This window comes from Thamnophis elegans, chromosome 6, assembly GCF_009769535.1.
Source record: "Thamnophis elegans isolate rThaEle1 chromosome 6, rThaEle1.pri, whole genome shotgun sequence".
NCBI lineage: Eukaryota > Metazoa > Chordata > Lepidosauria > Squamata > Colubridae > Thamnophis > Thamnophis elegans.
The window spans coordinates 7,912,116-7,936,486 of NC_045546.1; the positions used below are offsets into that span (position 1 = coordinate 7,912,116).

At 40.1% G+C, this 24,371-nt stretch overlaps 1 protein-coding gene across 2 annotated transcripts in view; it reads left to right on the forward strand.

Annotated features, from left to right (window-relative positions):
- TMEM135 (transmembrane protein 135) overlaps positions 1-24,371 on the forward strand; it is a 170,666-nt gene that overhangs the window by 44,326 nt on the left and 101,969 nt on the right. For both annotated transcript variants that reach the window (XM_032219345.1, XM_032219346.1), the window contains exon 5: positions 24,253-24,318. In XM_032219345.1, the coding sequence (XP_032075236.1) occupies positions 24,253-24,318 (66 nt within the window). The remainder of the gene's footprint in view (positions 1-24,252; positions 24,319-24,371) is intronic.

Consider the following 24,371-nt stretch of genomic DNA (forward strand, 5'->3'; position numbering starts at 1 on the left):
ATATATATTTTTTGTTTCCCCTAGAAGCCCAAGAATGTATACATAATTCTTTTTCTTTCACTTTTTTCTTGGCAACAGCAACCTAGTGGGGCTGGTTGTGCTGAGTATGTTGTGCGGAGAGACAAAAGACTGTCACAAAGTCACTTTATGAGCTTTCATAGTTACTTGAACCAGGTTTTCCCTGTCACCACATGCTTAAACACAATAAAATATAGACATGTAGTTTTTTACTCAAATGAATGATGGTCTATAACACGGATGTCCAACTCAATTTCATTGAGGACCGCATCAGGGCCGGTGTGGGCAGGGCCAAGGCGGTTGTGGCCAGCTTGATGTCACTCGTGTCGGGGATGCCTGTGGCCCGAACGCTCTGCCAGCGAAAAAAGGTTCCCGAGCTCCGTTTTCAGCCGCGATGGCCTCCTGCAGCCCTCTGCCAGCGAAAATGGCGCTCGGGGGTACACACGGTCCTTGCGAGCTCTGTTTTCAGACATGATGGCGTCTTGTAGCCCTCTGCCAGTGAAAACGGAGCCCCCCCAAGCGGAGCTCCCCCTCCCCCAGTTTTCGCTGACAGAGGCACCGCGAGCCGAACCTTCACTGTTTCCAGGGCGCCCCCCCCCCCCCAGCCAGATCTAAGCTGGATGATTCTTAGTATCTTTCGTTGATTTTTTGGGGGGTAGTTGAGACCACTGAGAGTTACCTTGGCCAGTAGAGGTTCCCCATTCTTGAGGTAGGTAGATGTCTTTTGGTCTTTGGTTTGAAGAAAACAGCCAATGATCTCACCAGGAGCCAGTACAAAAAGATTTATGTAAACTAATACTAGATCTAACGTAGGGAGGAATGTGGACTGCAGCATCTCAACCAGTTGCAATCAATGAATCAACATTTCTGCAATACCGAGGAACTGAAAATGATAGTCGCTGGTACTGGAGGCTGGACAAACGTTCACAAGTCTTTCCAAATCTATTTTGGATGGCACATGTTGACGGCAAGACATTTTTAAGATGGCCAGAAAAGGGATGTATTGGTAACATATATGTATATAAGATGATCCTTCTAAAGATATATTGAGATCAAAGAGAAACCCAGATTCCAGCTAGAGGAGAAAATGATATGTGATCACAGCAGTTATTTTTATCTGATAAGATAGGAAAAGTGGGCCTAAGATCACTCTTGAAAATGAAAGACACAAAAGGTAAAAAAAAGCTGGCAAAAAAAAATATTGGAGGAAATACACCATAGAAGATCCCAAATATTTAAACCCAAGGGGGGAAAAAATCAGTAGATGGGAAAGAACAGCGGGGAAAGAGTTCTGTGTCAGTAGTGTTATTTAGTGGAATAATTTGAGATGTGCACATTTCTTTATTAATCTTTTTTGTAGTTCCTAGCCTGAAGCTTTCAAAACAGTTAATAAAACACATAGAAGAGGGATGTCAAACTCGATTTCATTGAGGGCTGCGTCAGGGTTGTGTTTGACCCTGGGGGGGCTGGTGGGGTGTGGCCAGAATGGGCATGGCGAGCTCAATGTCATTCATGTTGGGGGTGCCTGTGGTGGCCCGAGTGCTCTGCCAGCGAAAATGGGCTCCCGAGCTCTGTTTTCAGCTGCGATGGCCTCCTGCAACCCTCTGCCAGGGAAAACAGACCTCCCGAGCTCTGTTTTCACTGGCAAAGGCACCGCGGGCTGGTCCTTTGCTGTTTCCAGGGTGGCCCCTGGGCCTTGAGTTTGACACCCCTGACATAGAATAATTGAACTTCTATAAAACAATGAACTGGGAATAAAGCTAACAGAATGTCTGAAACAAAAGCCTGTACCCCTGTTACGTATTAATGGGTTTAGCCTGGTTTGGAAGTTTTGCGAGACAGTTCTTTGAGAGAAAAGTTGCGGTCATCATCTTTCTTACAATGATAAAGTGCTCGCCCAGCAAGGGAAGTTTTAAACAAATTTTGTATCTGCTGCCTCTGCGTTTATTATTTACGCAAAGCACATTTTCTCACCTTAGTTTTCTTTTTAAAAAATACGTAACTTTAGAATGTTTTGATTTGCCTTGAGAAAAGTTCATTTTGAATATGCTCTACGTTTCTGGCCAAGGCTGGGAAGATGAGTTCTTCAGGCTGGGTTATGGTTATAGATTTCAACCTGTTTTCACTTAGCTTGGTAGCTCATGGCTGCCATGACCGTGATCCAGGTTATTGGCCCAGCACATGGTGGCTATTTATTTATTTATTTATTTATTTATTTATTTATTTATTTATTTATTTAAAACTTTTATATGCCGCCCAATCCCAAAGGACTCCGGGCGGCTTACAAACAAAATATAAAAAACATAAAAACAATACAATTTAAAACAACAATCATCCATCAAATTCATTCTAGTCGGGGCCGAACCTCAATAATGAGGTCAACAGCCCCAGGCCTGCTGGAACAGCCAAGTTTTTACGGCTTTCCTGAAGGTCATCAGAGTGGGTATGGTCCAGATTTCTGGGGGGAGTTGGTTCCAAAGAGTCAGAGCAGCCACTGAAAAGGCTCTCCTCCAAGAGCCCGCCAGCCGACATTATATGGGCGATGGCACCCGAAGGAGGCCCAATCTATGGGATCTTACTGGTCTCTGGGAGGTATGCGTCACACTTCTTCTGTGTCTAGTTCAAACTTTAAACTGCCAAAATGAAGCCACCTTCTTGGCTTTGTTGTTGGCCAAAAATAAGCCATTATTGGTACATGTTTCTAGTAGCAGTTGACATACCAGCACATGGACCAAGCTCTGTGTCTCTCCACGTTCACACAGCGTGTTCACACACCCGTTAAGAGCCTCCACTTGAGTATATTGGTTTTACATTTAGGCACTCCCAACTCTCAACCTATTCTGGGTCTTCCAGGTAGTATAAGGGAGGTCAGATCCTTCAGCCGTATCCTCCTTTAATGTTATCCCTTGCTCGATGGTCTCCATCCTCCATCTTTTAATTGGAGTTTGTTCTTGTGTACCCTCCTGTGTTTGTTTTTGCCATGGAAATGACATTTGTTCCTAGATCTGAGTCAACAGGCTTGGGGCACATGTCTGTTCAGAGGATGTCAAGGATCATTCTCTAACTTATTTCTCTCAGCATCTGCTGCTAGTTCTATCCATAAGTGGGGCAATGACAGCGAGAGGATCTATTTTCTCAATTGGTGTAGGTTTGAGACCACCTGTCACTAAGCGCACTTGATGCCAACTTGTTCTGCATATGCAGATGTGCCCCACATCTGGAGCAACATACTCATCCGCAGCGACATTCAAGGCCAAACGTTGGGGTTGGGTCATACAGTTAGAACTGTTTTGCCCCTTAGGGCAGTGGCAATGTGATTTTTGATTTTGTGCGTGTTGTCATCTTACTGGGGATAGATTACCCCATGTTAACCTTGGAGTTTTCTGAGGCTGTTCCCCACAGCAGGGAGGAGGGACCTATGCGATCAGTCTGTCCCAGATGCTGATGGATTGTGTATGGCTTCTGAGGAAGGTTTGGATAATTCCTGAAGCTCAAATGCCCTATGGATTTAGTTGCTGCTTGAAATGAGCAGGCAACAGTGGCTTTGGATTAGATGACATCGAGGCAGACTTGGTGTGGCTGTTGATCCTTGCGGGTCCCTTTGTTCATGGAGGAGATTTAGGAAATGAAGTGGCTCAAGAGATGACAAGAAAGCCACCGGAGGAAGAACAAGAGTCCAAATTCTATTTAATCTGCTTTCTGGTGTACCACATGGTACTGCTTTGAAGAGCATTTGGAACCATCTGCTAGTTCAGAGAACAGTGACATGTGCATTTTGGATGTGCCACAATACATCCATGTAACTGTGTGTGCTGCACTGGCTCCACGTATACTCCAGGGTACAATTTAATGTTTAAATTTAAGTAGAGTTTAAAGCTCTACATAGCATGGAACTTTATAAGAATGCCTATCCTTGATGGTTTTGCCCATCTCACTCGAGGTGATCTCCTCGAAAAAAGTGTGTGTGTGTGTGTGTGTGTGTGTGTCCGTGTCCCAGCATAACTGTGGAACTCCTTGAGCAATTTCAACCAAATTTGGTGCACAGATGACTTACTCTCTGGAAACAAATACTGTGCTGGTAAGACACCCCTAACACCCCTTAGTGTGTGTGTATGTGTGTGTGTGTCCCCATGTCCATATGTGTGTGTGTGTGTGTTCCAGCATAACTCAGGGGCCTGGGCCGCTGAAATGAAAAGGACCGAATTATATCTATAGTCTCAAGTCACAGTACTTTTGATAGCGACGGTGTGCACTTTGGATTCAAGTTCTGTTAAGATACAGCCTGTTGTGCTTTAAAATGGCTTCTACTGTACAGCACAGTGGAGTTGCCATGGCAACGGCTTCACAGTACTCCACAAGGGGGCTCCCTCTAATACAGGATTGGGATAAATACATACCCGGGCTATGCTGGGTTATCAGCTAGTTGTTTATAGAAAAGCTTTGATTGTGTCAATTATGTCAAGGTAAGGAATGTGCTCAGAAAAATGGGAATACCAAAACATCTCATTGTCTTCATGGGAAACATAAATACAGGTCAGGAAGTCAGTCAAAGAACATGGTGAAACAGATTGTGTCAAGGAGTGTGTCAAGGCTGCATACTCCCCCCTACCCCCCCATTTACTCAATCTATGTGTGGAATATATTTCTAGCCCTAACCATAAAGCTAAATGTATTAACAAGTCCTAATCCAGAACCTTAATTGAAAAGTTAATCATAATAACAATGTGCAGGGTTGCACTGGAAGAGAATAAATGTGTTCCACGTACATCCACATTGAGGATATTTCAATGAAATGAATTAATTCTGCAATTAATTAATCAAATGAAACATCAAAGTGTGTAAGAAAGAGTAAATGGACAACACAATCAAATCTGCTAACTTGTAAGGAATGAATTTTGGTTTACTGAAGTTGTGGCAACTATGAAGAAGTTAGAACATAGTATAAATGTTGATAGAACATAGTATAAACGTTGATGAAAGTCATAAACACATAATAATTTGTGGCTGTAATAAATTGATCTTAGTTCACTAACTTTTTTTAAAAATTCCTTCCATTGAGCTACAGTTTAGGTGAGCAATAAATCACCTTGGTCTCTTTGATCTCACTCTCAACTATATTGGTAACTTTGCAAGGAGCTCACCGATGCTGAGAACTTTCTTTAGAAATGAAATGCATATGTTTAAAGCAATCGCAGAGCAAACATGTTTTACGTTAGCTTGGAAAGGCTCAACGTGCTTTGCGAAAAGTCATTTTGTTCTTTGAAAATTGATGCCCTTATTGGTTAGCTATGTATATATTAAGCGTCTCATATTTTGTGGAATAAGCAGTTTGGAACAGAGCAAGGGCAATACTACCACGAACCGATACCCTTAAAATAAGAAAGATTTGTGAAACATAAGCAAAAAAATTACTTGATAATCCAGTTTTTTTTCTTTTTGAGGGAGGCTTGTAATATGAGCTAATTTGATTAACAGTGCATGGTGTAATCAAATTACAGAAAATGAATAGCACTCCTATTGCCTTCTCAAAGGCCAGAGTCTAAGGTCGTTGCTGCCACTCCACAGTAAATCTTTGCGAGGCAACTTTTAAGAATTAGGAGTTATGTGAACTCTTAACATTGCTGATGTGTTCAGTTTTAAAACTCATACACTAATAATGTTAGATCCCTGCAGCTGGTGTACTTGTGGATTGACATGGCTAATTGGCACTGGCATGTTAGCCCCAGGAAACCCCATCTGTTACTTCAGCACCGGAATTCTGACAGGAGCCAGAGAAATTATTCAAGATTTTCTCTCCTTTGTTCTTACGCAGGGCAGCCTGGCTTTTCCCTTTAGCTTCCCTGGAACACTTTTCTGATTTTTTTTAAAATCTAAAAATGCTTGTGTTCCGAGCGAGGTACTTTTGAGCGTCCGTTTATTTATTTTTTCCTACAGTGAATGAACGCACGACATGCGTGTGATGGAGAAGGAAGGAAAAGCAAAGAGAAATGTATGTCAAGGATTTTTTTTATAAAAGAAAAGATATAACATGTGCCGTATCGAACTGCAATATTCAGTAATGATATTTTACGTCTGTGCTGACTACTGTACAAGATCATGCAGTATATAATATATTCAAATATATTAAAGGTGTGTCTGAGCAATGATTCAGGAGGGCTAGGTATGTTTGGTAGTTTAATTTTGACGTTTCTCCTGTTGCATCATGGATATATTCTGCTATGATGAGTTTCCCAAACAAGGAATAGAATAGAATGTAGAATGGAATAGAATAGAATGTAGAATGTAGAATGTAGAATGTAGAATGTAGAATGTAGAATGTAGAATGTAGAATGTAGAATGTAGAATGTAGAATGTAGAATGTAGAATGTAGAATGTAGAATGTAGAATGGAATAGAATAGAATAGAATGTAGAATGTAGAATGTAGAATGTAGAATGTAGAATGTAGAATGGAACAGAATAGAATAGAATAGAATGTAGGATGGAATGGAATAGAATAGAATAGAATAGAATGTAGAATGGAATGGAATGGAATAGAATAGAGTAGAATTCTTCATTGGCCAAGTGTGATTGGTGCATATGCTCTCAATGTCCATAAAAGAAAAGATACACTTGTCAAGAATCATAAGGTGCAACACTTAATGATAGTCATAGGGTACAAATAAGCAATCAAATCATACTAGGAAACGATCAATATAGATCATAAGGATACAAACAACAAAGTTACAGTCATATGTGGGAGGAGATGGGTGATAGGAATGATGAGAACATTAATAGTAGTGCAGACTTAGTAAATAGTTTGACAGTGTTGAGGGAATTATTTGTTTAGCAGAGTGATGGCGTTTGGGGAAAAAATTCTTCTTGTGTCTAGTTGTTCTGGTGTGCAGTGCTTTAGTGGAGGACCCAGACTGTGGGGGCGATATGCTGACTCTGTAAACCGCTTAGAGAGGGCTGAAAGCCCTATGAAGCGGTATATAAGTCTAACTGCTGCTGCTAGTAACAATTAAAGTAACAATTAAAGCTATAAAATAAAAATGGCAAGACGTGTAGCAAAGCTATCCCTTCTAGGTTTGAAAAACAACAATAACAACAACTACAAATCTTCAAAATTCTACAGTAGAAAAGAAAACCCAACATTTTTACAAATCCTAGACCTCATTGAGAAGAAAGTTGGGAAGTGACCTTCCTTGAGAGAACAACATAGCTTTTGTCTCGTATGTCACTGAAATGTGAATGCTTGACAATTTATTACTTCTAAATAAAGATAGATGTTTAGCTAGTTTCTGTTCGGGAACACCTAGCTTGAAATAAGAAAAAAAATGAAGCGGCAACCTTTCCATCTGTAATAAAATCTACCTGATGCATCTCTATCTGATTTCCTGCTTTGAGTTTCCTTTTTTTTAAGCCAGTCTTCACTGGAGTAAAGCTGGTTCTAACACATCTCTTCACTGATGATATTACCTCATTTTTCCTTCCCAACAAAGAGGCACACAGTAGTTTTGATTTCCTGCCTCCAGGGTAAAACTGTCAATTCCCTTGCTAGGAATGCAGTCTGCTATTGTGAAACCAGAATAGAAAATGTTCATTGAAAACAAATACATCTGTAAATTTGATTGTGTGTGCTTATAACAAGATATGTATGCTTACAATAAGAGGTATAGCTCCTTCCTCCTTCTGATACATTTTACAGAGTTAACCTTCCACAAGTTTAGCTTGGACCAACTTTCACAATTGCCCTGTTTATTTTTTAATTCAACATTTATATTGCATTTTACTTAGTATGTCATTTAATAATTCAAAGTGATGCATTATTAATTGACATACGGTACTAATACCATGATGCTCTTTGAGTCAAGGGTTCCATAGTTCAACCCTATCTTCTCTTCTGCTGGTTATCTTAAACTATTTTTGACCGCAGCATTTACAATCTCTAAACTAAATGCTCTTGAGATATAATAAGCCTGAATTTTGTTCCCGCTTTTAACACAGAAAACATCAGTTCTTCTCGCAGCGTTGTCCCAAGTCTCTCAGAAAATTGACGATTTAAGTAAGAAAGCCGATTTAAAAAAAAAAAAAAAAAGTGATTACAGAATACTGAAGTTGAACCTGTGGGAATTCAGGCCTGTTATGTAAACAGCTTTTGGAATTGACAGACAGAGAGGCTGACCATTTGAGGTTTTGTATCTTCATTGAGAAACTCCTTAGGTCTTCATTAATGGTTAGTTGGGGGGTGGGAAGAAGGTTGGCTCTACCAAAGATTGTAAAAGTCAAACTTGATGGAAGGCAGCTCCATTTTCAAGGAGTCTGGCATTGCTAAGCTCCCTTTTACTTGTTCTATAAAAGGAAAGACAAGCCTTCATCTTATTTAGAAAAAAAAAGAATCCTAGATTCAGATAGCATATTAACAGAGTTGGAAGGGACCTTATAGGTCGTCCAGTCCAACATTTCCCCCCCCCCCCCACAAACAGGAGAGCCTACACCATTTCTGACAAATGGCCGTCCAAGTCTCAAGTGATGAAGCCCCCACAACTTGCGAAGGCAACTTCTGTTCCATTGGTTGATTATTCTCCCTGTCAGAAAGTTCTTCCTTATTTCTAGGTTGAATCCCTCCTTGGTCAGTTTCCTTCCATTATTGCTTGTCTGACTTTCAGGCGCTTTGGAAAATAGCTTGACCCCCTTCCTCTCTGTGGCAGCCCCTCAAATATTGGAAGATGCTATCATGTCTGCCCTGGTCCTTCTCTTCACTAGACTAGCCATGCCCAGTTCCTGCAACCATTCTTCATATGTTAATTCTCCAGTCTCCTAATCATCCTGGTTGCTCTTCTCTGCACTTTTTCCAGAGTATCAACATCTTTTATATAGTGTGGTGACCAAAATTGAATGCAGTACTTTAGGTGTGGACTCACTAGATCTTGATTGTATCCCTCTGTTAATGCAATTTGGGATCTCATTGGCTTTTTGGCTGCCTCTGCACACTGCTGGCTCATATTTAATTGGTTGTCCACTAAGACTCCAAGATCCCTCCCACAGTCACTGCTATTAAGCCTGGTTTCACCCAGTTTATATGTTTACTTTTCTTACCTAAGTGTAGGACTTTACTTTTCTCTACATTGAATTTCATTCAAATCCACTCAGTTTGAGTTTATTTGAAAACTTACGTTTTAAATAATTGTTATAATATTGTTTTAAAAAATTGTTTCTACTTGATTAAGAAACTGAGGTTTCTTAACCTTGGGTTGGGAGATAAAATTCAGAATTAGAATAGAATTGGGTGGAAGTTATTGCCTGCATTGGGGTTGTGGAGACCTAGCACTTAAGATGTTGGGCTTCTCGACCCAGAAAGCTGGCAGTTCAATACCCAAGTACCTGGGACAGGATAAGCTACTGTTACTTGCCTCGGCTCCTGCTAACTTAGCAGCTTGAAAGCATGCAAATGTGAGTAGATAAATAGGTACCACTTCAGTGGGAAAGTAACAGCATTTTGTGTGCCTTGGCATATAGTCATGCTGACCACATGGAAGTTTATTTGGACAATGCTGTCTCCCTTGGCCAAGAAATGGAGATGAGCACACTGCTCACTAGAGTCGGACACGACTGGATAGGTAAAGTTGTTACCTTTTGTTAGGTAAGCTCCCTGTTGGGAGAGCGAGTACGTTCAGAGAAGCATTGTGAGAGTTGTGTTGGAGAACACACAAACCAGCATACAGAGACACTGCAGTTTAAATAGGCTTTTACTTTCGTGGAAATAGAGATATCAGAGTCCATCAAACAGTCCAAGTGATTCACGGATAAGATAGTCATCATCAATGTCTTTCAGTTAAGGGATAATCCAAATAACATAGTCCAGTATCATATAAACAGTACAGTACTCAAAGTTTGCTAGCAGTTGCAAAAACTTACAATAGTTCACGGCACTTTCTAACAGCCAGCTTCCAAAACACTCAGATCAGATCAGCCCAGCTTCTAACAAACAGAGAGCTAACAGTCATTCTGGCTCCCTCTTATGGCCGATTGAGGAAAACAGCAACCAATCACATATTACAGTATGTTTAAAGAAACAGGTACAGCATTGCTATATGGTTTATATATTGCCAACCCAACCGTTAGATTATATTCCTAACACCTTTATCTTTTTTTATTGCCTATATGCATTGCTAATGTTTTGACGTAGACTCTATAAGAATATATTTAGTAGGTCAGATTTGGTACATTAAAAAATCACAAATTGTTTAAAAATTTGGGATCTTAAATAAATAACAAAATAAATAATAAAACATTTGGCATTCAGGTTTGATATGTTAGTTCTTCCTCTTATACGTGCTTCCCACTATGTTCGATGTTTCTCCTTAAACATTCCACTATAATTGTTCAGAAGCTCCAGAAGGCTTGGAGTTGTTTAGTTATTAAAGAACCTTAACTATGGTTACAACATGCAGTTGGAAAGCACACTTGAGATTGGCTCACAGTAATTATAACTTGTTCTATCTTTTTGTTGCAGGCGAGCACCAGACCTTGTAAACATGAGGTGTTTTTAAGCGTGAAAAAATAGGATTAAATGTTAAATCCAAATATTGTGTGGGTTTGGTATGTAAGCTATCAAGGCATCAGTGCAAGGATTAAAAAGTGTCTTTCTAGATGAGGAGATGGACAGTGAGGATATCGACCTCTGAATCTGGAAAGTGGCTGAATTGCAGTTCCTCTCATTTCACAAGCGTAATACAACTAGAAGTGCCAAAATACGTGGATGGCACTAGATCAGTGATGGTGAACCTATGGCAGTGCCTTCTCTGTCGGCACACAAGATGTTGCCCCAGCTCAGCTCCGCCACACATGTGTTTGCGCCTCCCGCCGGCCAGCTGGTCTTTGGGTCTCGGCTGCACATGCGCGAGGAGTGGGGCACAGGCGGAAGCCCCACATGAGAGGGGGGTCGGGGTGCATGCAGGGGCACATGAATGGGGGGGCATGCATGAGCAAATGGGTGGGATGCATAGGGGGCACAGACATGGGGGTGCATGCATTCATGGGGCGTGGCACATACATGGGAGGCTGCACATGCATTGCATTTTGTGGGCTTGCGTACACACACTTTCATTCGCGCACAAACATATCCTTTGAGCACTTGGTCTGGAAAAGGTTAGCCATCACTGCGCTAGCCCTTAATTAAATCTTCAAATATTTAGTCTATTACAGACAAATAATGCTTCAAGGTAGAGTTGATAATAGCAGCAGAGAAAATTAGGCAGATGGGAGGAGACTGACAATTGCACAGTGTTTTCTGGTCTTCAGTCTTTAATAGTCTGTAAATGATAAATGAGTGCGTTAACTTGAGTATCTCTCATTTTAATATTTTCTTTTTATTTTAATGTCGCACGAAAGTTTCTCCCACGAAAATCGTGTAAACATTTTCAGATCCATTTCTCCTAACATATACATTTTTTGCAAGCAATTTCTCATAATGGAACAAATGGCATAAATTATTTCTAATGTATTCATATTCTATGCACAACATTTGACCGAGAATTGCAACACAGTTCAGAAAAATGCAAACAATGATCGGTATTTGAATTTTGCCTAATCTATTCTATTGATTTGGTTGCATTAATTTGACAAATATAAACTAGGTGGGTGGATGTGTATTAAAATACACATTGGATTTAACTTTTCCCTTCTTATGCCTATCTTCCCAGCAATCACCATTGAAAATATTCAGTTCTTTATAGGAAAGCCAAATAAAGTCATCTGATAAAAATCTGCTTAATGTATTTGGGAATTCTCTGCCGCAGCCAAGAATGAGAAAGAGAGAGACAAATAAATACATACTATTTGCTTCTCTCTCCATGCTACCCATAATTTTTATCCTGAGGTCCTGGACAATATGGCTGTTATTTCCTTTTCTCTAACACAAAATAGTTGTTACCTTCTTTAAACCTAAACTTTGGCTAATTTGCGGTGACAATAAAAAAAGAATAACAAATACCGTATATACTCGAGTATAGGCCGACCCGAATATAAGCCGAGGCACCTAATTTTACCACAAAAAACTGGAAAAGTTATTGACTCGAGTATAAGCCTAGGGTGGGAAATGCAGCAGCTACCGGTAAATTTCAAAAATAAAAATAGATACCAATAATGTTTTTGAATATTTATTTCAAAGAAAAACAGTAAACTAGCGGTGTATTCAATGAAATACTTCACTCACCTCATGATGCTGATGTCCCGCTGTGATGATGATGTCCCGTGCAGCCGCGGGAGCGATGTCCCGCCTCCTATGACACACGGCACAGTGATTCCTATCATTGGATCACTGTACCAGAGGAGGTGGGACATCGCTATGTGGCTGCTTGCCATAACAAGGAGGAGGTGGGACATCGTTGCAGAGCGGCAGGAGGGGGAGGAAGGGGAATCGTAAGACAGCCCTGCATTACATTAGAACGTGAGGAGGGGGGATGGTGCGGTGCGCGCTGCGCGGCAAACTGACACAGAGGGAGGGGAAACTCACAGGGGCACTGGGCCATTCACGAGTGTCACCCAGCGGCATGGCCCCGCCCCTTTTTCTCCTCCATTTCGGGCAAATTTTTCACTGACTCGAGTATAAGCCGAGGCGGCTTTTTTCAGCCCAAAAAGTGGGCTGAAAAACTAGGCTTATACTCGAGTATATACAGTAAGAGAAATTTGTTCTTTTTCCTTATCCCAGGAGCACACTGACTCTCTTTGATAGATGTTATAATCTGATACCCTCTCATTGAAGGGTTAGCTAATTTTCTTTTGAAGGTATTCAATTAGGAGCTATTACAATGGCTTATTGCTTCAGGTTACGAAACCTTGGAGCTAAGTTGGCTAAGTAATTAAAAATAAAATAGTTCATGAGGCAGCACTTTCCTTAGCTGTCAGTATTTCAGTAGCTACAAAAATTATGCTTACTCCTGCACTTTTGGTGAGAGTCTTTTAACATGTGGCTTCAATTCATCTCTTAATCAGAATGTGGAAGTCATTACCACGACATCTGAAACTGAGGTAGCAATAAAAAATTATCACAAACAAGACAGCAGACACAAATTATTTTGTGTTTATTAATGGGTGGCCTTTTTGGAAACTTCCCCCACATCTTAATTGATTCCAGATATATATATATATATATATATATATATATATATATATATATATATATATATATATATATATATATATATATATATATATATATATATATATATATATATATATATATATAAAAAAGAAATTGTTTTGATGGATATTCCACCCATGTTAAATTTGAGCTGCCTCAGTGGGAATAAAGTTGTCAGCCATTAACGTCTGTCTTCAAAGATTTTGGTGATGATAATCAGGCTGGTGGGTTTACCAGAGACTGTTTTCAAAACAAACAGACTGACTTGCTGCTTTTCTTCTCCAGTACATTATTTTGCTTTTGTTTCCCCCCCCCAACAACAGATCAGTTTTGCGGGATGAGAGAACTAGAGTTAAATCAGATCAACTGGGAATAGATCACAGGGAGTCCTTGATTTATGACAAATTTTCTCTTTCTAAGCACAACAGTTGTTAATAGCACTTAGCAATAGCACTTAGACTTATATACCGCTTTTCAGTGCTTTGCAGCCCTCTCTGAGCGGTTTATAGAATCAGCCTGTTGCCCCCAACAATCTGGGTCCTCATTTTACCCACCTCGGAAAGATGGAAGGCTGAGTCAACCTTGAGCCTGGTGGGATTTGAACTGCCAAATTGCAGGCAGCCAGTAGTCAGCAGAAGTAGCCTGCAGTACTGCATTTTAACCACTGCACTGTGTTTCATTAAATGCTCCATTTTATGACCTTTCTTGCCACAGTTGCTTTGTTACCATGGTCTTTTTTTTTTTTTTTTTGCATTTTCAGATGCCTTATGTCTAATTGATAAAATATTGTTATTTATCACAGAATAGCTCATGTGTAGTGAGTTCTACTAAGTCTGCCTTAGAAAAAAGCCAAGTTCTTTTTTTAAATTCTTGTTTGATTTTTTTTTTAAAACAGAAGAAAAAGAGCAAGTAAAAAGAGAAAAGGGGGAAAAAGTGATGTAGAAATATAATATTAGTAAGTGGGCAAAGGAGATCCCTAAGATTGTACAGTTCTCCTTGTGATTGATAATGATTAAGCTTAAAAGACAAAGCATGTTAATTTTAACAATATAAGAAAGGATTTGAATTCCTGAGCTAAGTGCTGAAATCTTCATTTTCTTTTGGTTAAAAATACAAAAGAAAAAAACTTGTTAAAACATGATGGATAAATATTTAGTTTACAACTTCCCCTTCGTTGTACATTCTGGCTGATGTACAATATTTATAAACCATTATTTTATGAAAGAAAAACCAGAAAGTCCAGTTGCCTCTTGAAAAAGCACATTTGGCACATTATTTTCTGTGTGTATTTCTAATTTTACTTCTTTAGTTACTATTTCCTCTTTAAAACCATACTCTACATATTTATATTTGATTTGTGTATAATATATAGAGTATATGGAAGCTATTATTGTTTAAATTTGATTAAACGTCTGAATATAGGTTTTGTTCTTTTTCATTTTGCCATTACTGGATATTCTCCTAGTTTAAGTTCCCAGTATAGTATCATTGTTAACATATTTCTTCTTTCAATTTTGTGCTAACTTTATCCATGCAGCTGTGAACATAAATCTTAGTAATTGGTGATATTTTTTGTTAGTATGTTTTGGAATTATGCCTAATGGGAAGCATTGTGGTTTTATATGAAATTTGATTTCTAAAATTCTTCGAATAGTGCTGTGTGTTTCTTTCCAGAACTTTTGAGGTTTTTTTACATGTCTAAAAATGTTAAAATGTTCCTTCTGTCTCATTGCATTTATTTCTATATAATTTGGCTCTCTTGACAATTAATCTCATTGCATTTATTTCTATATAATTTGGCTTCCTTGACGATTATTGGTGGAATTGTGTACCAGCTATAGAATGTTTTGTACATCTTCCTTCTTGAGTTCCAACCTGCAATGGGCTTAATAGATTTCTTCCGTAATTTTTCCCACTGTTGTGTTATGAGTGTTTCTTTAAATTTTGCATCCAAGTTATTATAAAATTTATAATTTGTTCCCTCTGTGTTGCATATCTGAGATGGCTGCCCAGTCTCTTCTTAAAAACCTCCAGTGATGCAGCACCTGGAACTTCTGGAGGGAAGCCGCTCCGCTGATCATTTGTTCTCACTGACAGTAAATTAGTTGTTAATTCTTGGTTGGATTTCTGTTTGTTAAGCTGCATCCATTACTTCTCATCTTGTTTTCAGGTACTTGGGAGAATAGATTGATCCTCTCCCCTTTGTGGCAGCCTCTCAAATATTGGAAGACCTGCTATCATGCCACCTCTTCCTTTCATGAACTAGATATATACCCAATTCCTTCAACCGTTCTTCATATGTTTTAGCCTCCAGCTCGTTAATCACCTTTGCTGCTCCTTTCTGCACTTTTTCCAAGTCTCGGCGTCTTTTTTTCATCACAGCCACCACAACTGGAAACAGTACTCCAAGCGTGGTCTTACCAAAGCAGTATAAAGTGATATTAACACCTCACCTGATAGCAATAGCATTTAGACTTACGGTATATACCACTTCACAGTGCTTTATAGCCCTCTCTAAGCAGTTTATAGAGTCAGCATATTGTCCCCAACAATCTGTGACCTGATAATATCCCACTGTTAATGAAGCCTAGAACTGTGTTGACTTTTTTGGCACCTGCCACACACTGCTCGGTCATACTTAAGTGATGACTACGACTTTTAGGCAGGGATGTGGTGGCTCAGTGGCTAAGACGCTGAGCTTGTCGATCAGAAAGATTGGCAGTTCAGCGGTTCGAATCCCTAGTGCCGTGTAATGGAGTGAGCTCCCGTTACTTGTCCCAGCTTCTCCCAACCTAGAAGTTCGAAAGCAGGTAAAAATGCAAGTAGAAAAATAGGGACCACCTTTGGTGAGAAGGTAACAGCGTTCTGTGCGCCTTTGGCGTTTAGTTATGCCGGCCTAATGACTATGGAGATGTCTTCGGACAGTGCTGACTTTTCGGCTTTAAAACGGAGATGAGCACTGCCCCCTAGAGTCGGGAACATCTAGCAGATGTGTGCAAGGGAAACCTTTACCTTTAGGACTCCTAGATACCTCTCATGGTTACTGCTGTTGAGCAGGTACCAACTATTCTATATGTGGTCATTTACTTTTTCTTGCCTAACTTTTTATTTATGCAAGCCATATATAGAAGTTTAGGAAAGAGAATGTTAATCAGTTTAGTGTGCAATACATTTATAATTCTGTGTCATATGTATAATGAACAGAACAATGTTCAGTGATGTAAAATTCCTACCGCATTTAAAACATTTGCAAATACTTGAAATATTTTCATGGAATTTTTCAGTGTTTGTTCTTCTAAGCCTTGCTATAAAGCCCAGTAGATTAAATAAAAAAAAAGAGGTCAGTTTTTCAAATAGGAAACACTTTTATAACATAGGAATGGGTTGCCTGGCCTTTTAACTATTTTACCCAATTGATTGTAAATCTTTAGTTTCACTTTGAAGGTACTCCAAAGTAAATATTGCACCAGCTAGTTCTATATCAGATTACACGCATCCTTTGTCAGAAATGATTCAGTTCTAATTAGCCATCAGTCTAGACAGAAGGCAGCAGAAACTCCAAGAAACGTGAAATAATTTAAAGTTTTCTTGTTCTGCTTCTGATTAATTTGGAGGCTTTGTGAGGCATATGACTATTTAAAAAAAAAGCTTCATTGGTCACCCAAATTGGATGCAATTTGTAACCCTTATTGTGTACTGTGAAGTTGTAGTAAATCATTGGTAGTTGGACAAGATGCATATTTTTGCAGTTTGAATTCGTATATACAGTAAACGACCTGATTGACTGAGAACCTATCTAGAAAGTTGTAAAACTGATCGCAGCTCTCTTAACCGTCTTGCTTAACAACAGAAATTCTGGTCCCAACTGGGATTGTAAATCAAGGACTACTTGTTTTTACTTTTGCCCTTGTTTGTTTGTTTTCTTCCTTCTTGGGAACAAATGTGCATCTCTCATAGATACAGTATATATTACGTTCCTAATAGTTTATTTATCTAATCGATTTATGTTTCCAACCATTTTATATATGTGACTTATGGAATATACGACACAAACGATATGGAAGCCTGACTATTTCAACTGCTGATACTTTTTGTGTGTGAAACGTCCTTCAAATTATAATTTCTAGTTATTTATTTGTTTTTAAAGAACTTCCCCAGTTTTGCATTCCATTTGGAAAAGTCTCAACTTCCAATCTTTCCTTATCCTGATGTCAGATTATAACTTATAACATGTTGTGTCTTTGAGAGCTGTTGTGTTAGCTTTTTAAAAAATATATATTCTCAGATAATAGAATTAGAGGTTATAATGAGTTTGGAGATACTTGATTGAATTCATGCCATGCCTGATAGGAATCTGATCTCAACCAAATAATTGGCATACTGTCTTGAAAAATAATTGGCGTGCTGTTTAAATGGAATGCAGAAACATTACACTGTCACCTGTTGGCATTTTGCATCTGGTATTTAATGAAGCAAAATGCAACCCTAGGTGAAAAATCCATTTCTATTGGATTTAATTACTGCTTATTTGGCTAATGACTTGGGCTGGGGCCAGGAATGCATAATACGCACGCATCTTTTGGACTTGTGTGTGTTGTTTAAATTTAATGATGCTCTTTGGTGGAAGGGCGAGAATTGGACGATCTGGCTCCTATCCAGAATTTTTAACCAAAATTGTGATTACAGTTGTCCTTAAGACCACATTAAATCTCTCCCTGGGTTTCTTTGCAAGACATGTTGACAATTATTTGAAAGGTAGAACAAGTATTTTTCTGACATTTGTAGGCATGAGGAATGGTGTTGGCTAATACTGGAAAACAGAGTGTATGCCTCAATATATTGTTGAATTAATTAATGCCTAAAACAATATGCGACCAGCCCAGAATGGAAATGGAAATGGGCTGGTCGCACAGCAAGAAGAACTGATGGCAGATGGGCCAAAGCAGTCATAGAATGGATTCCACTTGATTAAAACGTGTCCATGAAAGATGAGCCGCGGTGGCACAGTGGTTAAAATGCAGTACTGCAGGCTACTTCTGCTGACTGCCGGCTGCCTGCAATTTGGCAGTTCAAATCTCACCAGGCTCAAGGTTGACTCAGCCTTCCATCCTTCCCAGGTGGGTAAAATGAGGAACCAGATTGTTGGGAGCAAGAGGCTGTAAAGAGGGCTGTAAAGCACTGTGAAGTGGCATATAAGTGCTATTGCTATTGCTAAAACAAGATGGAGTGATGACATCAGCAAATATTGTGGGTCCAATTGGCAAAAAAAACAACAACTCAGGACCGTATAGGTTGGAAACCTATAGGTTGGGAACATGTGGAAGAGACCTTCATCTTGCAGTAGATAGACAAGGGCCAGAATGATGATGATGGTTATGGATATTTATTATATGTATTCTACAGTGCATTATCTTTATATCAGGGAGCTCCAACCTTGGCCACTTCAAGACTTGTGGATTTCAACTCCCAGAGTTCCCCAGCCAACATGACCGGCTGGGGAATTCTGGGAGTTGAAGTCCACAAGTTTTAAAGTGGCCAAGGTTGGAGACCTCTGCTTTATATAACACAGGACACAGTTCTCATGGAGATTTCCTGCTACTTTCCCATAACCTCATGCTTTCTTTCACAGTAAGGAACAGTTCTGCTTCCTTTTATTTTGCCAAGGTGGGGGATGACCCAAATTAGTTTAGATTTAGGTGCTGGATGGAAACGATTTACAGGCAATCGCTGCTTTTAGGGAATTGTTTTGCAATATTTTGTTTTAAATAATCTCATTTGAGGTTATTCACTATTTATTTATTTGTATGTTTGTCAAACATGGACAAGGTAACAGGTATAAGTATGAACTTAAACATGGACAATGAAGTAAATACAGATAAATGGGGACAGTAAGACAGGGACCGTAGCAGAGGTGGGTTCCTACCAGTTCGCACCAGTTCGGTAGAACCGGTTCGTCAAATCTACCGAACCGGTTAGAAGAGGTTCCACCAGGAAGCAGGCCACACCTACAGAAGAGGTTCCAAACTTTTTTGAAACCCACCACTGACACACACACACACACACACAGACTCACACAGAGAGAGAAAGAGAAAGAGAAAGAAAGGAAGAAATAAATAATGAAAAAAAGAAAAAAGAAAGAAAAAGTGAGAGAGATGAAAGGAAAAAGGAAAAAGGGACAGAGAGACAAAAGGAAGGAGAGAGAGAGAAAGAGAGAGAGAGAGAGAGAGAGAGAGAGAGAGAACACATGGCCGGCAAGCCACTCCCACCAGGTCACATGGCCAGCAAGCCACTCCCACAAAGGAGGCCACACCCACAGAGTAGGTTCGAAAGCATTTTGAAACCCACCACTGGACCGTAGGCACACTGGTGCGCTTATGGATGCCCCCTTTCAGGACCCCTTAGGAATGGGGTGAGGTCCACGGCAAACAGTTTGAGGTTGAAGCTGTGAGGGTTTGAGGATGTAACAACGGAGTCGGATAAAGCAGTGTTTTTCAACCTTTTTTGTGCAAAGGCACACTTTTTTCATGAAAAAAATCACGAGGCACACCACCATTAGAAAATGTTAAAAAAAATTAACTCTGTGCCTATATTGACTATATATAAAGTGTTTTTCCCACGGCACACCTTACACTATGTCACGGCACACTAGTGTGCCACGGCACAGTGGTTGAAAAACACTGGGATAAAGCATTCCAGGCATTGACCACTCTGTTGCTGAAGTCGTATTTTCTGCAATTGAGTTTGGAGTGCTTTACCTTGAGTTTGTATCGATTGCTTGCCTGTGTATTATTGAGGTTGAAGCTGAAGAAGTCGGTGACAGGTAGGACGTTGTAACAGACTATTTTGTGTACTGTGCTTAGGTCCGACCGCAGGCGACGCAGTTCCAGATTGGCCGAGCCCAATATTTTGAGCCTGGTGGGCATAGGGAATTCTATTATGAGCAGAGGAGTGGAGGACTCTTCTCGTGAAATACCTCTGGACCTGCTCAATCATATTAATGTCCGATATATAGTGTGGGCTCCAGGGGAAAAAACTGTTATTCGAGAATTGGTCTGGCAAAGGGTTTTGTATACCCTAGTTAGCAATTCAATGTTCCCGGAGAAAAAACTTCGCAATAAGGTTAACAACTCTTAACATCTTTTTGGCAATGCTGTTACAGTGGGCTCTCGGGCTTAGATCATTAGAGAGAAGTACCTCTAGATCCTTGACAGGGTGAGGGTCGTCTGTTATATAATTATTGGCCATCCTTTTAGTTATAACTTCTATTTCATTGTAATTTTGATGTTCATTGGGGAATCTTGGGGTAAGGTGGGAAGGTGGATACAAATAATGTTAAAATTATTTTTGATGAGCAAAGTTGAAAAAAAAATGCCTTTGGCAAATCTTTAAGATGGAACAGGACAATGTTTTAGGGCAGGGGTCGGCAAACTTAACCACTCAAAGAGCCATTTGGACCCGTTTCCCACAGAAAAGAAAACACCGGGAGCCACAAAGGTCCTAACTGGAAGCCCCCTGTTCAATTCTGGAGCTGACCGGAAGTTCAGTTCCCCACCACAGAGTCTCCTCCTAGTGCGGCATATTTTTTCCTCTACCTGTCATAACCAAAAGCCCTATCAATGGTGGAGAAAACTGGAAAACCCTCCCCCTTGCCATAGAGTCTTCTCCTGGCACACTGTACTTCCCCCCCCCCCCCGAAGCTCCTCTCAAAATTTCGGCGCCGACCGGTGACAGAGCCGCAGCAGAGGGAGGAAAGAGCCACATGCGGCTCCAGAGCCGCAGTTTGCTGACCCCTGTTTTAGGGGAACTTTCTCATGTAATGGCACTCTTCCCAGGCACCTCTAGTATATGCTGTGGAGGGTAGACATTTCCCCCAAATGATACGTCAGGAACTAAAGGAGCTGTCTCACTTGAAGAAAGAAATACTTTCTTCAACAGACATGCGCTTTTGAATTATGTCTTTCGAATTTGCTAGGGAAGACTATTTCTAACTTTTAAGCTCTTATGACTTAATTTTCCCCCCTTGAAACAGATTTGCAGAGCTGCCGCAAACTTGTGCCAGTGTATTATTATACTATTAACACTTGAAAGAGATTTTTAGGGATGTTCTATCTACTGCATGATTATTCCCAGGACCGTGTTTGTTTTTCCCCCCAATATTATTCTTTAAACCCAGTTACTCTTTATTTTTAATCTCTCCAACCCCTACATTGTTTATATATATATATATATATATATTTAGATCTTCTCTCTTAAAATCCGTTCTTCCCATTTTTTGTAATGCAGCCACGTTTCTTTGCATACTGCCTTTCATTTGCCAGAAATTCCATCTTCTGTCTTATCTAATTACATAATCCTCTCCCTTTTTTTTTAAAAAAAAGAAAGCTAACTATTGAGATGTTTTGACTGTGATAAGCCTCCTTCCCCCCAAAAAACTTTATTTTAAACAGAACACTTCAGAAATATACTTAATCTTCTTAGCATATGTGAATGGTGATTCTATCAAGAACGCCACAGTTCTGGGCTCACCCAAGCTGTGAAACATCCTTTTATCTAAGGAGCTTTGACAACTGAGTTTTAGCTTTGCGAGTGCAAGTATATTAAAGGAGTTCTCTTTTATCACTTGAAGAAGAAGGAAAGTTACATAGATCATTGGTTCTCAATAGAGACAAAGGAAGCTTTAGCAGTATTGGCAGAATGCTCTATTTTGCCAAAGCATCTTCAAAATGCCCATAGGAAGAACTGATGAAAGAAATGGGTTTCGAAGAACACAAAAAGGCTGCATGCAGTTGTCACCCTTTTAATCTTCAAGGGAATGTAGAATTAAGTCTTGAGACTGGCTTGCAACTTCTGGTGGGTCTAAATGAGCAAATAAAGATCTCTGAGTAGGCAGATGGATTCTTTGCCCCCCATCACCCACGGTTGAAAGTACAAAGGAATAAAAATGCATTAAGAGTTCCTGAAACTTAGGAGATAAGATACACATGTAATCCATTTTTTTTTAAAAAAACCACTTTAAGCAAAAAAAAACAGGGTTATTATTATGCATTAAAAAATATTTTCCTACGTATTTTAAACATTAACAAACCCACGGTATTCTTAAATATGAGTTTTTTGTAACTTCTAACCACTGAATTCTTTTGTATCATGATCAAAGCCGTGTTTTGTTTGACCATTCTCTGTAGTATTGTTTTCATTAGTGTTAGCAATGTTGAGAAAAGTATGATCTTTGTTGGGAAATTTTGAATTTTCTCTTTCACATTTGAACTTTGTGCTGAATTAGTAGCCAGGAGATAGATTTAAAGCTGGTTAGAGATGTAGTTAAGGGACGTGTTGGCTCAGTGGCTAAGACGCTGAGCTTGTCGATCAGAAAGATTGGCAGTCCGGCGGTTCGAATCCCTAGTGCTGCGTAACGGAGTGAGCTCCCGTTACTCGTCCCAGCTTCTGCCAACCTAGCAGTTCGAAAGCATGTAAAAATGAAAGTAGAAAAATAGGAACCATCTTTGGTGGGAAGGTAACAGCGTTCCGTGCGCCTTTGGCATTTAGTCATGCCGGCCACATGACCATGGAGATGTCTTCGGACAGCGCTGGCTTTTCAGCTTTGAAACGGAGATGAGCACCACCCCTTAGGGTCAGGAACAACTAGCATATATGTGCGAGGGGAACCTTTACCTTTATAAATGTAGTTAATTTATTTCAAGAGGTTTAGGTTCTTCTACCTGGCACACAAATGACACTTGGAGGCTCACCATACAAAAACAATGATAAACAATTGCAACTAGACAATGCACAAAAAATGAATTATGTCCACTTTTCCCCAAAGTCTGGGGAAATATTCAAGGCTCCCTGGAGCATCCTTGGTCTTGAAACTACATGAATCTATGGGGGAATCACATTTCACAGAATAGGCTCTACACGAGGGACAATACAGTCCTGGGTCCTGATAGGGGGCATTGGTTAATCAAAGGGACCCAAAATGTGCCACCTTGCCAATTCTTGCTGAATGGGTAGAAACTATGAGAAGTGGCTGATTCCTCAAGTAACCTAGTTCTATGCCATGTAGGGCTTCATAGCAGCTCCTGAAAGCACACCAGCAGCTAATGCAGCTTGTGAAACAGTGATGCCACATGGGCATACTGCGACATGTCTACCATATCCATCAATCATCTGTGCCTTTTGATTCTGGACCGTGTGAAGTTACTGAGTAGGCTTCCCATGGAGAGTGCATGGCAATAGTTGAGCAGAAAGATTAGGGCAAGTGTGAGTAGCTGAAAGGCCTGCTGATCTATGACAGGGTGTAGCTGTCACAGAAAATAAAGCTGTGTGAAGGCTTCGTTGGCCATAGATGGCAGGTAGTTTTTCAATAGGAGCTGTGAGTCCCTACTGCCCATTAGTCTTCAATGGGAAAAGCTATTTCATCTAAGGTTAAAGGTGGGAAATCCCTGGGTCTGGGGCGAGAAGATCAGTGGTATGTTTCACATTTTGTTACCACCGGTTTGCTGTGCATGCACCTGGCCTTCCACGCATGCACTTTGCTCGCACGTGCGCCCCTATGCATGCGCCCGGCCTAAAAAAACATGCCTAAATAGGACAGCATAGAGCTGGGGTGGGCGGGCTGGCCCACCGATGATTTCCACTACCAGTTTGGATGAACCAGTCCGAATCGGCTGAATACCACCTCTGGAGGGGATGTTGGGCTAATACCAAAGCCACTGGGCCTTGAAGGGATTTTTGTGGGTTTACGGATTGAAATGCATTTTTATTCTTGACAACCCTTGTACCATCCACTCCATCATGTTAACCAGGGGTGTCAAACACAAGGCCCCGGGGCGTATCCGGCTCATGGGGTGCTTAGATCTGGCCTGCAGGGCCGCCCTGGAAACAGTGAAGGACTGGCTTGTGATGCCTCTGCCAGTGAAAATGGAGCATGGTATAAATATTATAGTAGTATGAATAGTAAGGGTTTTTACCAAATTGTTTATTAAAAGAGGAAAGCCCATTGAATTCCACAGTAGGGTGGTTTTTTTAAAATAAATAAATAAATGCCCTGTGAACATTGTAATTTGAAAAAACAGAACACTTTATTTCAAATATTCTCTCTTTTTGCCTGCAGGCCACAGAAACACTATTCCGCATGGGAGTATCAAGAAGAATAATTACTCCGTTAAGACATGGAGAGGTAAAACTTTTCCCTCCCTGCATGTGTGGTGTGGGTTTTTAAAAGTGAACGGG